Source organism: Amphiura filiformis, chromosome 11 (genome assembly GCF_039555335.1).
Source record: "Amphiura filiformis chromosome 11, Afil_fr2py, whole genome shotgun sequence".
Lineage (NCBI taxonomy): Eukaryota > Metazoa > Echinodermata > Ophiuroidea > Amphilepidida > Amphiuridae > Amphiura > Amphiura filiformis.
This window is the reverse complement of record NC_092638.1, coordinates 66,739,380-66,755,548: the sequence shown is the minus strand read 5'-3', so window position 1 is coordinate 66,755,548 and position 16,169 is coordinate 66,739,380. Positions and strand designations below refer to the sequence as shown.

Sequence of the window (16,169 nt, the reverse complement as noted above, 5' to 3'; positions counted from 1 at the left end):
AAATGTTAACAACCACACACACAATACGGGTCCATGTTTGTCGGTGAAAACGTGTAGGGGTGTGTGTGTGAGTGGGGTGTGTGCGTGGTGTACATTCATCACCACTCGGCGAAAAACTATCCAGCACATGACCACTATTAGTTCATGCAATTAGTGCAATAAGAAATTTGGGCCATTTTTGGACACCTGTGACACCCAGAAAACACAGTCTTTACTTGAGGACAATTATAACAAGCAGTACTGGGTATCCAACAATTTGACCCAAACTTTATATTTACATTGCAGCAAATAGTGCAGTTAGTGTGCAATTTTGGTAAATCATCAAATACCGTAAACTTTTGCCTAATGGCGCTATGGGCTCTCTTGACATAACTGGAATTTTAGACACAAACTAAATGTGCCCTCCCATAAAAATCCCACCAGCAAATAAGGGCACGTACCCTTAATTCTTGTTGGGATTTTTAGGAGGGAGCTCTCTATTTGTACATGAAATTTACTCCAAGGCAAAGGAGCCCAGGGGTGCTATTAGACGAACATTTACGGTATTATGAAACAATGCTTTAGTCAAGCTGTAAGCTGCATAATTAATTTAATTACTGCTTGTTTTAAACACAAAATGTCAAATTCACATGCAAGCAAATGTGTAATTTACATCTAGAAACTTAGAAAAAACACATTTTCCCCTTTTTTATCAATGTGGTTTCAGCATAAACCTTGTGAACATAAATATGAAACATTGCAAACCAATAGATAGTGAGGGATATTCCTGGTGTTAAGTAATTCTCTACCTCCATTATATGTGGAGGGAGTGGAAACAAAATATATTTGTGTCCTTTTTCCTAAATAAATTGTACGAGTCTAGTACTGGACTATTCCAGTTGCAATCCATTTCCATTTGGAGACATGACCTTAATCTCCCATACAGGGAGTGTAAATTTCAGATGGAGTCACAGGTAACCCCATTTGAAATTCACACTCCCTGTGTGGAATATTAAGGTCATGTCTTCCATAAGGGTGTATGGATTTCAACTAGAATAAACCATATATTTCCTTTCACCCCTCATTGCGATATCCCAGGAAAATGCTGAAAAATTTGATTCCTGGCTACATGCATACATGTATATACCTTTTATCATACCCTGAACATCTAAGAAGGTGATGAATGATTTAAATCATAAAGAGACTAATCTTTTTGTCTCCGCTTACATCTTATGAATCAAATCGTCAAAAAACAGGTGCATACACAAGCCGTCAGCAACTTGACACCCTACTAACGACTTTCCTGTCAGATTCCCCCAGTGTGGTGGGGTGGTGGTATAAACTGTCTTCCGTCATTGTCGGTTTTAGCAGTTTCTTGATGCAGTCGTCTAAATTTAGTCTGACGTATCTAAAAACAGTAACCATGTTTTCATTCTCGGTGCTTGTGGTACATAAACATCCAATGCTACAAGCTGACAGACTCATGCTTAGTTGTGTTGTCACTTTACTAAAAAATATGAATTGTGCATATTGTTATAATAGCCGAGTTGTTTTGCTGAAGAAAATACAGATGTTTGTAAATTACACTTAAATTAAAAGTGAAGTGCAATGTTGCAAGGAAGGAGTTCCCCCTTCACAAATTTTGGTTTGTAATTAATTACCAAAAAAATGAAAAGCCATGCACAGTACGCATAGTTCAATTCAAAAGTTACAGACTATAAATCAGTGGTGTATATTAATGCCAGAGAATAATGCTCAAAATGTACATTTACATATTATGGCATTTCATATTGCCAGCTTGTAAAAACATGCTGATGACAATAACTATTAAATCGTAGGATGGGTCTGATGGCACATTTTTAATCCAAATTTACCTAAAAATAATTAAGCTTCTGGTGAAAATTTCCCAGTATATATTTTAAGATCTTAAATTTACTGAGGATTCTGCATCCACATGGCATTCCATGTACACACACATATGGGGTTATTCTAGTTTAAATCCATACCCTCAATGGAAGACATGAGCTTAATCTGCCACACAGGGGGTGCAGATTTCAAATGGAGTCACCCATTCAGGTAACCCCATTTGAAATGCATGCTCCCTGTGTGAAGATTAAGGTCATGTAGTCCACAGGGGGTGTAAAGATTTCATTTGGAAAAGCTCAGAGTAGATGCAATTCTCTTAACTTCTTCATCTAATGACAACTGTCACATCTAACCTACAGTAAAGTGGAAATTTTCACGGAACTTTAATTTTCGTGCATTCTACCCTCAACTCAACTACCATGAAAATAAAAAAATGTGTATTTATTCTTCAATGTATAGCTCTCAGTAAGAAAATTTAAAGTTGCAAATTTAAAAACAAGTGGAAGCAGTTGAAAAGCGGCAAAGCGCAAAAAAATACATGCGTTGAAATTACACTTTAGTAGTATTAGTCTTCATGCAGCCTGCAGCGTAGGATGTTTTGTACAGAGCTCTCTCACACTTCACGCCCAGATTTATAACATTAGCCTCATCTCCAAGAGGTAACATGTCACTTTTCCTTGTTCCCAGCAAAGCTGAGTTGCTGTCAAGAACAGGGATGTGAGATATCAGCTTTGTTTTGATGTTCAGCTATTTTTGTATACTTGTTCTATGCAAATGTATGTGGAGGAGCTTTCCAAATTTCAGCTCTTTATAGATAACTTCAGACAACGGACAGATGCGGGGTGCATTTTTAGCCATCTACTTTAGATTCAGGGTGCATCTTCAACCATTTTGGTGTATTTGATGGCTGTATAAAAGTAAATGAAAATCTGGTTTCAGAAAGGGTGCTTTTTAATTTTTTTCTAAAAAAGTTTCAATTAAAAAAAAAAAAAATTCCCAAAAATGGTATACGGTTCACTTTTCATCAAATTTTGGCTCAAAGTCGGGTTGTTTGTCAGAGTTCCAGCCCCCCCATCCCACCAAAGTTGAGATAACCCCCCCGTACCCAACACATTTTGAAGGTCATTCTGCATCACTGCTATTCTTGGAGTCTAATGTCAGATCAAAGGTTAAAGGTCAAAGGTAACACTAAAAGGTCATGTTCTAGGGGGGAAGATATGCTTTTAATACAGAGGTATGTGATGAACTATTTGGAAATTGCAAGGTATGAAAGAACTTTACCACCTGCAGTTCCTCATTGCTGCTGATCAAGAAAACCTATCTGTTCAAGGGTTCAATCTTGATGAGAAATTGATTCTCATAACAATTCTCACAAAACAGATTTGTGAGAACACAAAATGGATGCGAGAACCCAAAACAGATTTTGATAATCAATTTTTAGTCCGTTAAAACTGTGAACCTTCAACATACAAAATATTGGAGAGAATTTGCAAATTCTTAGTTTTAAAGAATGCAGATTCTCACCAATTATATTGTAACTTATGTCTGCTCAGCTTGTGAGAATCAAGCTTGATTCCCTTAATCCCCTGAGCACTACCTGCCGATCTAATATTGCCTCTGATTGGTCAATTACATGATATTTTCACTTTAATCACCGATCAGAATGGAGCTTTGCATATAATTCACCCCAATTGTTTTGCATGGTGAAATTATTCTAACAATGTTGCTGGTTGGGCCAATTGATAATGAAAACTTCTTTTTGGCCAATCGGCAGGTAGTTCTCATGGGGTAGCCCTGCTAATAGAACCATGAATAACAATAACAACTTAATTTGTCTTTAGAATATACTTAAGTATTTCCACAAAATTTATAAGACCAAACTGTGTACAAAAACATCAAATTGTAACAATGTTATTTCATTCAATTATAAAAACTAATTCTATGCATGACCTACCTTCAACTTTGGCAGGCTGCTCCTTGGAGGCGGCCGGTGTCGCTCTAGGTATGCCCCCTGCTTTGCTGATCGTACCTGGCTTGGTGATCTTAGAGGGCGGTTTAAGCCCCGACCTCGCTGGCGTTGTCATGGTGATGAGTCAGTATTGGGTGACTGGTTGATGATGAAATAATTCCAATATGATTGTACCTGCAGAAAATATAATAAATTTTTATAGGTTACCAGGTATCAGTATTATATTGCTTAGATTATGGGTTCTTAAAAAAGGAAGGTGACATGATATATTTAGAAAAAATTGTTTAAAACTTATGTAGGACATAAAATGTTGTCTCTTTCAAGCATTAGTGCAAAAAGAAAACACGCAAATGTTTTATATTGAAAATGTGACTAATTCCTTATGGGATTACTGACATTTATACAGTGTGATTCTGGTAGTAAATATAGTGTTTTTAATAATGATAATTATCATCATGATCATGTACTAGTAATATATTGATTTGATACGAGATCGGTCGATCCTTCATGTAATTATTTCGTGTAATCTAATCCTAACTCTAACCCTAATCCTAACCCTAATCCTAACCCTAAACTAACCCTAACCTTAACCCTAACCCTAATTTCGTGTAAAATTACATGAAGGAATAACCCACATTTCAGACTAATTCAACAGCTTTTTGATGAAATCTTCAGAAATACACCGATTTGGAACGCCATATTTCAGTATGTTAAGGCCGTGTAAAATTAATATTTTGGTTCTCGTCCCCTCCCTCCTCAATTTCTGGGATTTTTCAGATTTTTTTTTTTTTTTTTAGATTTTTCAATTTTTTTTAGACTTTGGAATGATTTATGAAATCTTCATACATATGAATAAGTTTATTAGAGAACAAGCATCACTTCCAAGTCTTTTTGTGGTACTCTAGGGGGTTTATCCTCAGAACCTCACATTTGAAAAAAAAAAAAAGGGCCTCATCGTTTCCTCGAGCACTGTTGGAGAAGACCGAAAACTACTGACAATGCTAATTATACATTGAAAAAAAAAAAAAAAAAAAAAACACCTCCCTCCCTCATCAATTCATGAAAATCCTCTGGGCGAGAACCAAAACATTAATTTTATACGGCCTAATGAGAAAAATATGAGCTTTCACTTGATACTAAAATCTGCATTTTGATGGGATAAAGTGGGGGATGAGGCAGGCTGTCAATCAGGTCACCCACATTGAATTATATTTGTTCACATGTCACCGAGAGCCAAAATCATTTCAAAGAGTTGTGTTTGAGGGCCAAATACATCTTAAGTGGTTTGTTATGTTTACTCCGGGGTGGATCCAGGAGGCTGATGGGGACCACAGTCCCCTCTTTTAACAGCTACATCATGCAAATTCAGCCTGTTTTGGGATTATATCAGCCACTCAGCCCCCTCTTTTTACCAATTTAGACACTCGACTTCTCTTTTCAGAAATCCTGGATTTGTTCAAGGGCGAACCACAATTGGTCGGCAGCAGTGATCGATTTTCGTATATTTTTTTGTGTAGCAAAGAATGCTACTCACTTTCAGATTTGAGTAGCAATTCCAAAATTGTGAGTAGCATTTTGCAACATGCTAATCCTGAATGTTCCATTTTCAGTTCAAGTCAGTGGCCAGTGATCGATTTTCGTATATTTTTATGTGTAGCAAAAAATGCTACTCACCTTCAGATTTGAGTAGCAATTCCAAAATTGTGAGTAGCATTTTGCTACGCTAATCCAGGTAAATCGAACACTGGTCGGCAGGCCGGATCTGGCCCGCGGACCGCTTATTGGGAACCCCTGGTTTAGATCTGGCCCGCAGGCTGCCTACTGAGGACCTCTGGATTAGTTGACCTGTGGGCCGGATCTGGCCCATGGGCTGCTTATTGAGAACCCCTGGTTTAGATCTGGCCCGCAGGCTGCCTACTGAGGACCTCTGGATTAGTTGACCTGTGGGCCGGATCTGGCCCATGGGCTGCTTATTGGGAACCCCTGGTTTAGATCTGGCCCGCAGGCTGCCTACTGAGGACCTCTGGATTAGTTGACCTGTGGGCCGGATCTGGCCCATGGGCTGCTTATTGAGAACCCCTGGTTTAGATCTGGCCTGCAGGCTGCCTACTGAGGGCCCCTGGATTAGTTGACCTGTGGGCCGCATCTGGCCTGTGGGCTGCTTATTGAGAACCCCTGGTTTAGATCTGGCCTGCAGGCTGCCTACTGAGGGCCCCTGGATTAGTTGACCTGTGGGCCGGATCTGGCCCATGGGCTGCTTATTGAGAACCCCTGGTTTAGATCTGGCCTGCAGGCTGCCTACTGAGGGCCCCTGGATTAGTTGACCTGTGGGCCGCATCTGGCCTGTGGGCCACTTATTGAGAACCCCTGGTTTAATCTGGCCTGCAGGCTGTCGATTGAAGACCCCTGGATTAGTTGACCTGTGGGCCAAATCTGGCCCACGGGCTGCTTATTGAGAACCCCTTGTTAAGATCTTGCCCACAGGCTGCCTACTGAGGACCCCTGGGTTAGTTGACCTGTGGGCCTATCTGGCCCACGGACTGCTTATTGAGAACCCCTGGTTTAGATCTGGCCAACACACTGCTTACACCCCCTGTGTGGTAAATTAGGGTCATGTCTTCCATATGGGGTGTATGGATTTCAACTGGAATACCGTAAAACCCCGTCTACAAGCATATAAAGTGCTTCTGTTGAAAGCTAAATTATTCCAGGCGCCATTATGGAGTTTGAGCAAATAAATTACAGATCCAAGCATATAAAAACAAGTATTATTGTAAGACCAATCTATTGTATCAATTGGTATATATACGCCTGGTTCGTTAAAGTTAAGCTTTCATCATAAAAACCCTGTATATGCTTGTAGATGAGGTTTTACGGTATCCCGTTGGATTGAATACATCCATATGAGTTGGCAAGGGAACAGCCTACCCCATGAGGGTACCCCATGGATTGATATTATTTCAGGCCATTATTGATTTATGACATATCAGGTTGAAGACTACGTGTAGATATGATTTTGTTGACATTCAAATGACAGAATATACCAATGCAGTTTTATTTTTCATCACAATGCATTCCAGCCTTCAGGGCCATGCAAAGATCGATGGAAAATAAAAGGTTGCATATAATGATATTTGCCATTTGAAATACATACACGTACAATAAAATTATGCCATGCCTATTTGTTCTGCTTATCTGACGAAAATGATTCAGTTTTTGTTGTACTGCACGTGTCAATAAAGTACCCACTTAACATAAGCGGGTGCCATTCATAGATTACACAAAGTGCGAGTGCAACTAGCATAGTTGCTATGCACATCTATTGTTTTGAGGGTATTCGCCTATTGCACGGTTCAGCCATATGCAGGGAGAGCCTCAAACTGGCAAAAGACATGAAAGGAAGTATTACGTAACTTTACGCAATGTTATATGACTGGTTCAATTCCCATTCATGCATGCTGCCAGATCGAGGCTCTCCTCGCATATTGGAACCAAGGAATATCTGCGCGGCGACCATCTTGATATTCTTGAGGTCCAAAGCACAATATTAAGATATTTCACAATACCCGACTAATAACTGATGCACATTCATTAACCTCATTCATAATCATAATTTCTCACTTTTTAAATTTCCATTACATTATCTTCTTTTGAATTTGAAAACAAAATACAATTTTAACTTTATCTTTCATTTTCCATTTAAAAAATCGAATAGCCAATTAAGGAAATGATGCTAGCAAGTAGCAACCTATCATACTAGCCGCAAAATCATGTGATGTCCAAGTACAGCGGACAGCGCCTGCGTAAATTGTTCGAACGCATAACATGTAACACAACAGCGTAACGCATACTTACATGTATGTACTGCGTCTCGAGACATGTTATGAATCTATATATAATATATATCAATCCACAATGTTATGAGTCTTCAAACAAAGTATAGTCATCAATCCCTGTTTACCTGATCCATTATACTTGATTATATCACATATCAATACAACTCTCGGTACGGTACATTGTACACGTGTGTAATGGAATTAACTATGACCTAATCCTGACAACAGCGTAGTGCTTTACTATCTGATTCATTCATCATGCTCATAACAAAACATATGCAGTGTCACTGTCAGTATCGGAACATCCTTACAATATTAAACACTACCTTCATTACCAGGGTTAGCGGTGACCTGCCGAGGCCAGGGGTCCAAATTGGCAAATAAAGGGGTCCAGGCATCTAATTCTACACAGACGCACAAAATTAAGGGGTCCAAATCACGGGGACTTGCCAAATCAAGGAGTCCTGGACCCCAAGACCCCTTAAACGCTACCCCTGTTCATTACCATACCTTTTTATAAGTTTTTGTAGCTTTTTCCTAAATTTCTTTATCATAGAATCTAAGAATTTGGTCCATTTTCATAGAATATACACCTATATATAATATTTTTCCTTATTATGTATCATTTTTGAGAAGGATTTACACACATTATTTTTGAAAAGAAAAGAAACACTCGTTAATATTTCCTTTTCATTCAGATCATTTCTTCCATAACCTTTTATACTGTTTAATCTTCCTCATTTATTACCTGCCCACATCTCACATTGAGTGTTTTTCAAATCATACTTAGGGATTAGAGAAGATACCTTACACTTCCCACAATGCACTTCTTCCATTTCAATTTTCTCTACTGATTTGCTATCCATTGCAACATGGGTTAATAGTAGTGACCAAAAGGTACCTCAATGAACAGAGCACATCCAGATATAAATAAAAATATATTTATTTCCTGACTATCGACCCATGTTTAGTCAGTCTATTCTCAACATGAAAACAAAGGAAACATGTACTAAGTAATAAGATTAAGAATGTCATTTAATTTTATGAGGTAATGCATCATGTTGCAAAGGATTCTGGGAAGGGTAAGATATCTTCTCCATTTAGGGATTTTCTTGCCTGCATGTTTTCTAAACAGCACATTTCAACAGGGTGCGTGCAGCCACCTCTATTTCAAATTCAAGGACTTTTCAAGGACTTTCAAGTACCCAAAAATTAATTTTCAAGTACCTTTGAACGGAACGACCCAGAGATAGGTGTGTGTAAAAAGTAGAAAAATACCCAGTGGTCTAGGGGCAGCAGCCCAGTGCATACCTGCCAACTTTTGAAAACTAGAAATAGGGACACTTGCGAAGCGGAGTAGCGAGCGTAGCGCTCACGACTATGGCCGGGGGTCCAGGGCGAAGCCCTGGTCAGGGTTGAGGGACGAAGCCCCCCGAGCCAAAGTCAGAGGGTAAAAAGAACATTTCAAAGCTCCTGGCTTGTTCTACACTTTTAATAAAAAGTGCTTCCTTCTTGCAGAAAACATGCTTTAAAGTTTCGAGTTTCCTATACTTTTATGCACAAGAGACACTCTTAAAAAATGTTTTTGGCTTTATTACATGACCAATATGGCTTACGTTGATATATGTGAAGCAGAAAAATAAAACAATAATTAACCATTTGTGCTTGCATCCACTGCCTCCCCCACCCCCACCAACTGGCACCCCATCCTGGGCCTTGATGGTCAGTGTGCTTTTGGTTAAAATTTCAGGACGACAAACATTTAAGCAGATTTAGCACCCCAAAAGAGACCATTTTTGACATAAAAACCTGTTTTGGAATTATTTTGAAAAAATGCTTCCTTCATCCTAAAAAGTGGTTTTAAATATTCACTTTCCTATACTTTTGTACATGAGAGACATTCTTCAAAGTGTTTTCTTGGCCTAATAATATGGCCTACATGATTGAAATTGATATATATAATGCACAATATAAAAACAATGATTCATCAAATTTTTGACCCCACCCCTCTTGGTATGTGGGAGGGGCCCACATGGGGGGGGTACTAATGAATGTGCCTGAAGAATACATTTTATGATAAGAGTAATTTGTAAAATTCGGTATGTTAAACATACAGAGTAATGTCACTACAAATTGGGACTAAAATAGTAGGCCTATCCCAAAGGAAATACATAGGCCTACACACACTCACTCACCCCCACCCAACCTCCCCACCCCACCCCCATGTTCACAACGACGGCTACACAAAGCCAAAGGATACAGCTAAAAGGTTCAAATCAAACCTTTGACCGAAGTTTGTTTCCATTTAGACTTAAACATGACTTGATATTAGAGTATACATATAGGCCTATACATCATCAGCATCATCAGTCCAGCATCATCTCAAATGTCATCGTTCATTAATGCACATGACATACTTCTTACTTGGGTAATATTCATTGAGGAAAAAGAGATGAGTTTTTGAACGCAAAACCGACACAATCATATAACATGCTGGTCCGATAATGGACTAAAATTCATCAATTTTGGGCATGAAAAGGTGTTCTCAATAAGATAAAAATTTGACCACATGCATGCTAAATGGGTACCTTTATCTAGTCGAGTCATCTAGTCAGGGTTCTAAGAAATTTTCATTTTAAAATTGGAAATATATGAGTCCAAAAAGAGTTAATGTGTATAGCCTACAAAATGAAAAATATATAAGCCTACAAGACAGATTTATTTCCAAACTTCTTTTCTTATTTATTTGTAACATAATTTTTTATTGTTTCAGCACATTTTTTCTTTAAGGACTTTCCATAAATTTCAAGGACTTTTCAACAAAATTCCAGGACTTTCAAGGCCTTGAAAAGGCATTTTGATTTTCAAGTACTTTCAAGCACTTTTTTGGCTTTTCAAGGTTCTGCACGCACCCTGTTTCAAGTACTGTAAAAGGGGAAATTTTTGCATTTATTAATTTTTGCCAATTATGAATTACCGTATTTCCATTATTTTTAAATTTGAGAATCAAAGTTCCTGATATTGACCTATACACAAAAGGAATATATATTTGTACATTTTTATTTTCACCATAAAAGCTCGGAACATGAATAGCATGAAAATAAATGTAGCGTAAAAATTTCCACTTTCGAGTACCAGAAAGGGTATCCCACTGAAGTAGTTATAATATTCAGATGCCTCATATTGCAAATTTACCATCAATAACATTGGGCTATTCCAGATGATATCCATACACCCTATGTAAGACATGACCTTAATCTCCCATACGGGGGGGGGGGGGATTTCATCACCCATTCAGGTAACCCCATTTGAAATTGACACTCCCTGAGTGAAAGATGAAGTCATGTCTTCCACACAGGGGGGGTATAGATTTAAACTGGAATAACCCATTTTGGAGCAGACGACACTGAATGGGTAGTTCCATTTGAAATTCACACTCCCTGTGTGCAAGATTAAAGTCATGTCATCCATAGGGGGTGTATGGATTTCAACTGGAATAGATCATTTACACAGGCAGATTTTCATAGACTACATGCAGATGGTCCCGATGCTCATCCTACCTGTCTATCACATTATCCTCCCAATATCATAACACACTGTAGGTATACTTTGTTCAGCTTATAATTGGCAAAAATTATTTGGTGTTTGTTATTGCAAGCATCCACAAAGTTCCAACTTACACTTGCATAAAATTCACAAGTGTGCGTAAGTCGTGCAAATAGCGTAGATGCTGTGCATAAATGTGTGAACACCATCAATCCACAACGTTATGAATCTTGCCATTTTAAAGCTAAACAAAGTCTAGACAGTATTGGATGTATCATACCTGTATATCACGTCATTCTCCGTCTATTATTAACACACTGCCGGTATGTCTCCTGTGTCTGATGCTGGGAGTAGATTTGAATGTGTTCCACCTGATGAGCGAGTGATAGTGTTGTGTGTGTGTCTGGAATGAGACAATGTAAAGAGACAGGTCATTGATAAGATGTAGTATTCACCCGATGAAGGAATTGCTTCATTTAAGGGAACTGGAATGAGCGTTTAGACAGCATTTTTGTGGGACATGAGAGCACATCAGACCTGTCGAATTGCATTCTGAATACGAAGAATGTCTTTCTGATATCAAATAATTTTCATTTTATGAAATTCACGATATAATACAAATTTTATAACAAATTATTAAAATTTGATATTTTTCATATTTTGGAGATATAACAGTCCTCAAAGTAAATTTTATAAATATTTAATGATATAGTCTTAAAGTGTATGTAGCTGGGAGGAAAAAGCCGACGATCAATTGAAAATTTTGACCTTTCATATTGAAGATATGGATTTTTTCCTAAAAGACCTAATTTTTTTAGTGTTTTGGGAAAAAATCCATATCTTCAATACTGAAAGGTCAAAATTTTCAATTGATCGTCGGTTTTCATCCCAAGTACCTACATACACTTTAGGTAGAAATCATCAGATTTATAAAGTTTACTTCGAGTACTGTTAAATATCAAAAATATCAATTTTTAATGATTTGCCATAAAATGTGTATTACATTGCGAATTTCAAAAAATCAAAATTATTTGATATCAGAAGGAAATTCTTCATATTCAGAATGCAATTCGATATGTCTGATGTGCTCTAATGTCCCACAATAAATACTGTCCAAACGTTCATACCCCTTCCCTTAAGGCTTATAAAATAGTTGAATTGAACTTTATGGTGCCAACACCTGGGTTGGTCGGTCGTCGACGGTCCATAAAGTTTTTTTTTTTAAGTTGAATTTCTGCAAAATACAACATGATACATAATGCTGCAAGTCTTATGACGTCATGGTGGTATTATTTTTCATCCACTGCCTTAGTGATTTATCATTTTTCATCCACTACTATGTTTTTTCAGATTTTTGGGTTAGTCAGTAAGGGCAAGTCAGCTTATTTTTTAAGCCCAATTAGGAACGATTTAGCATTAATCAAATAAACATTAAAGCAATATTGTAAAATTTCCATAAGAAATATATTTGCATATTTCATTTCTTTTCCACAAAATGTTTGTTTTCACTGTGAGATATGTCTCCTTTAAAAAAATTTGAACTGAATAACTGAATTTTTTCTGTTCAATCAAGTACAACAAAAAACTTATTCATTAATTCTTTTGATCATAATTTTCAAACCTTTTATACATAAAATGTATTTATTATAGCTATCTTCAGAAGATAGCTCCATACACATGTAGGAACACTTAACAAAAGGGTTTAATTATTCAAATTCTCCTAAATCACATTTTTCAAACCTTGTGAGGGCATGAAAAATTCATAGAAAGTATTATAGCTATCTTCAGTAGATAGCTCCATATAGGAATAGGTATGTTCAAACAAGTACATACAACAAAAGATTTGGGTTTCAAGATTATTGAAATTCTCTCAATCACAATTTTCAAACCTTTCAAATGGAAAACAAAATACATAGAATGTATTAATAGTTATCTTCAGTAGACAGCTCTGTACATAAGTAACAGACCTATATAGTAATTACCAAGAACAAAATATGGTTTAATTCTTCAGATCACAATTTTCAAAGGGCATATAAAAATATAAAAATACATAGAAAGTATCCTAACTATCTTCAGGAGATAGCTCTGTGTACAGCAGCAACATGTAAATTCAACCTAAGTGCAACAAGTGTATTTAATTAGCCAAGACTCTGTATATCAAACTAAAAAGAAAAGATGGCTTTACTTTTATATTCAAATTCTCCAGATCACTATTTTAAAACCTTATACGCTGGCGAAGTTACGTAATAAATCGGATTAACTACCATAGCAATAGGTGAAAACAATTTTGAACATATCGCGTTGCACTACACAAGCAGTTTGCACTCATCACCTGTGTATGTCTGCAATAATAGATTGAATACAATTACTGGTCTTTTCAAAGATACTAATCTTACAGGTGCAAGTTATCAGCATGATATGGTTCAATGCAGAGGTACCGTGTGAATGTATCAGTGCAGGGCGGTATATTCAAAAATTGTTTTCACCTATTGCTATGGTAGATAATCTGATTATTACGTAACTTCGCCAGCGTATAAGAGCAAATCTAAATACATAGAATTTACTATAGCTATCTTCAGTAGATAGCTCCATACAGTAACTCTAGTACAACAAAATATGGCTTTTATATTCCAATTCCAATTCAAACCTCATAAGTGAATATACCAAATTCTTAAACAATTGAGAACGTTCCAGCAATCTTTAAATTGGTTCTTACCCATGTGATGATATAATACGATATCACACAGGTCAGCGTGTGTGCATTACTCGCTCTTTAAACCAATCGGAGGCGCACAGCAACAATGGGAATGATCGATTTTAAGACCTAGGTAATTCATTGTAAAATGTAGGATTTAATTTGATTATTAAAGTTTGTAATACTTGAAGTGTTTAAGAATGAGAATAAAGGTATTGTTTTTAGCCGCTGTCGAGTCGTGCATCTATCGTCTCATATAACACGGCGACATCATTATTTTTATAAAACAACTCGGCTTCACTCGTTGTTTTACTTAAAATATGGTCTCATATAACACGGGCAACATCATTATTTTTGGCGTAAAACAACTCGGCTTCGCCTTGTTGTTTTACTTAAAATAATGATGTTGCCCGTGTTATATGAGACGATAGATGCACTCCAGCGGCTAAAAACAATACCTTTATTCTCTAAATATAATACATTGTAGGTAGTTTATGATCGTCTGTAGCACAGAACTTTAGCTTTGTATGTACAGTAACAGGAACATTCAACAATGTATGTATGCTAGTCAACCATGTACAACAAAATATTTGGGTTAATAAATGTACAATTCTCCTGATCATAATATCAAGCCTAAAGGACACATCAGAATACATAGACTGTATTATAGTTATCTTCAGTAGATAGCATTATTAGCCACCATAAACAAGCTATGAGTTTAAAAATATATTTTAAACTCATATCAGATTATTGGGCGTAAAACATCCAATTTTATCATTACTATGTTTTGGATCCAGCATTTTCACACACTTGCATTCATCAAAACATAATAATACCTAGTATTAGTTCTATGAGAGCAATTTCTTTCGAACGTGGGCAGACGACACAACAAATGTTTTCAAAAATAGTTACATAAAATGGTAATAATTGAATCCTCCATGGAAACTGCATTAAAGTTAGTACAAACATCATATGCCTAGTATGGGTTCAAAGAAAACAATCGATTTAAAAAAAATCATAGGTGGTGAAAAATCTATGCAGTCACATAAGCAGCATCACCTGTATCACTAGACCAAACACTGTGTAGACATACAGTGATCATCAATTGATTTCCGCTATGCAGTAAATGATACAACGACAACACATAATTTATACAACTGACTGTAGTGGTGTACACTGATAGTACAAGGAGCTGTGCGCAATTAAATGATACTGACTATCTTATATCTTAAGGCTATTTTGTCATGTGCATGCAAAAACATTGTATCTAGTAAGTGCTGCCTTTTGCTATGTTTGATCTGATCCGCTTGTGTTATCGGGATAAACAAGGATCAAGACAGTGGCGTAGCCAGGTTTTCGGAACCGGGGGAGGGGGCACAACTTGTAAATGTACCGCGGAAATATTTTTTACTGACGGGAAGTAGTGAATTGTTGACCCAATTTCTTTTTGTCCAGTGCAATTAGACCATACACTTCATCTTGTAACTTCAGGCATCAGCAAAATGGATCCACCTCAATGCAAAGGTTAATTCCATTATGGAAGGACAGTACTACAGTCAATTTTAGTTGCTTTACCAATCTTCCCCTTGGGCACTGTGTGAATAAAGGTTGTTAATTAATATCTAAGGGTCATTTTGTGTAAATTTTACCCTACCATCAACTGGAAAAACTCCTTAAACAAGAACATGTTAATGTAAAAAGCATGCCTCAAAGTGAGGTTTTTAACCAAAGAATGTATCCTTTTGGACTTACTTTTTTACAAAAATTTGAAACCACCCTCAACAAGTTGAGCATGATCCAAAAAATGTAGCTTTTTTCACAAATCTGTACTTATAAAATACATGTTGTACCAGGTTTGCAGGTTTTTTGCTGTAGGTGGAAAAACATTTATTGCTGGCAAAAATGGTGATTTCACTTTTTTTTTAAATCTCAAAACAAACTATTAAGTAACAAAAATAATCTCCTGAGTGTAATAAGGCCAGATGTTGTTACTTAAAAGTAACATATTAAGAAGTTCAAGGCACAGGTTTTCATTGCTCACTAGTGCACTTAACGGAAATGTGGCATATCAAATTGAAAATGATTTCATTTTAAAGGAGTTGATGAGACAAAAAAACATGTTGAATGATTCATTTAAAGTTGTGTGTTACTGTTTATACATACAATTCATACATATATAATACATACATACAAAAGTGCATTTAATACAGCGCTGTTACATCAAGACCAAAGCGCAGTATGAACCAGTGGAAAATGGCAATAAGAGAAAATGGCAAAT

General features: G+C 36.8%; 1 protein-coding gene across 1 annotated transcript in view; it reads right to left on the bottom strand.

Moving 5' to 3' along the window:
- The window catches only part of LOC140163878 (uncharacterized), a 175,583-nt gene that overhangs the window by 131,693 nt on the left and 27,721 nt on the right, over window positions 1–16,169 (bottom strand). The window contains 2 exon segments of the mRNA XM_072187193.1: window positions 3,800–3,988; window positions 11,477–11,599. Coding sequence (XP_072043294.1) covers window positions 3,800–3,929 — 130 coding nt within the window. The 5' untranslated portion in view covers window positions 3,930–3,988; window positions 11,477–11,599.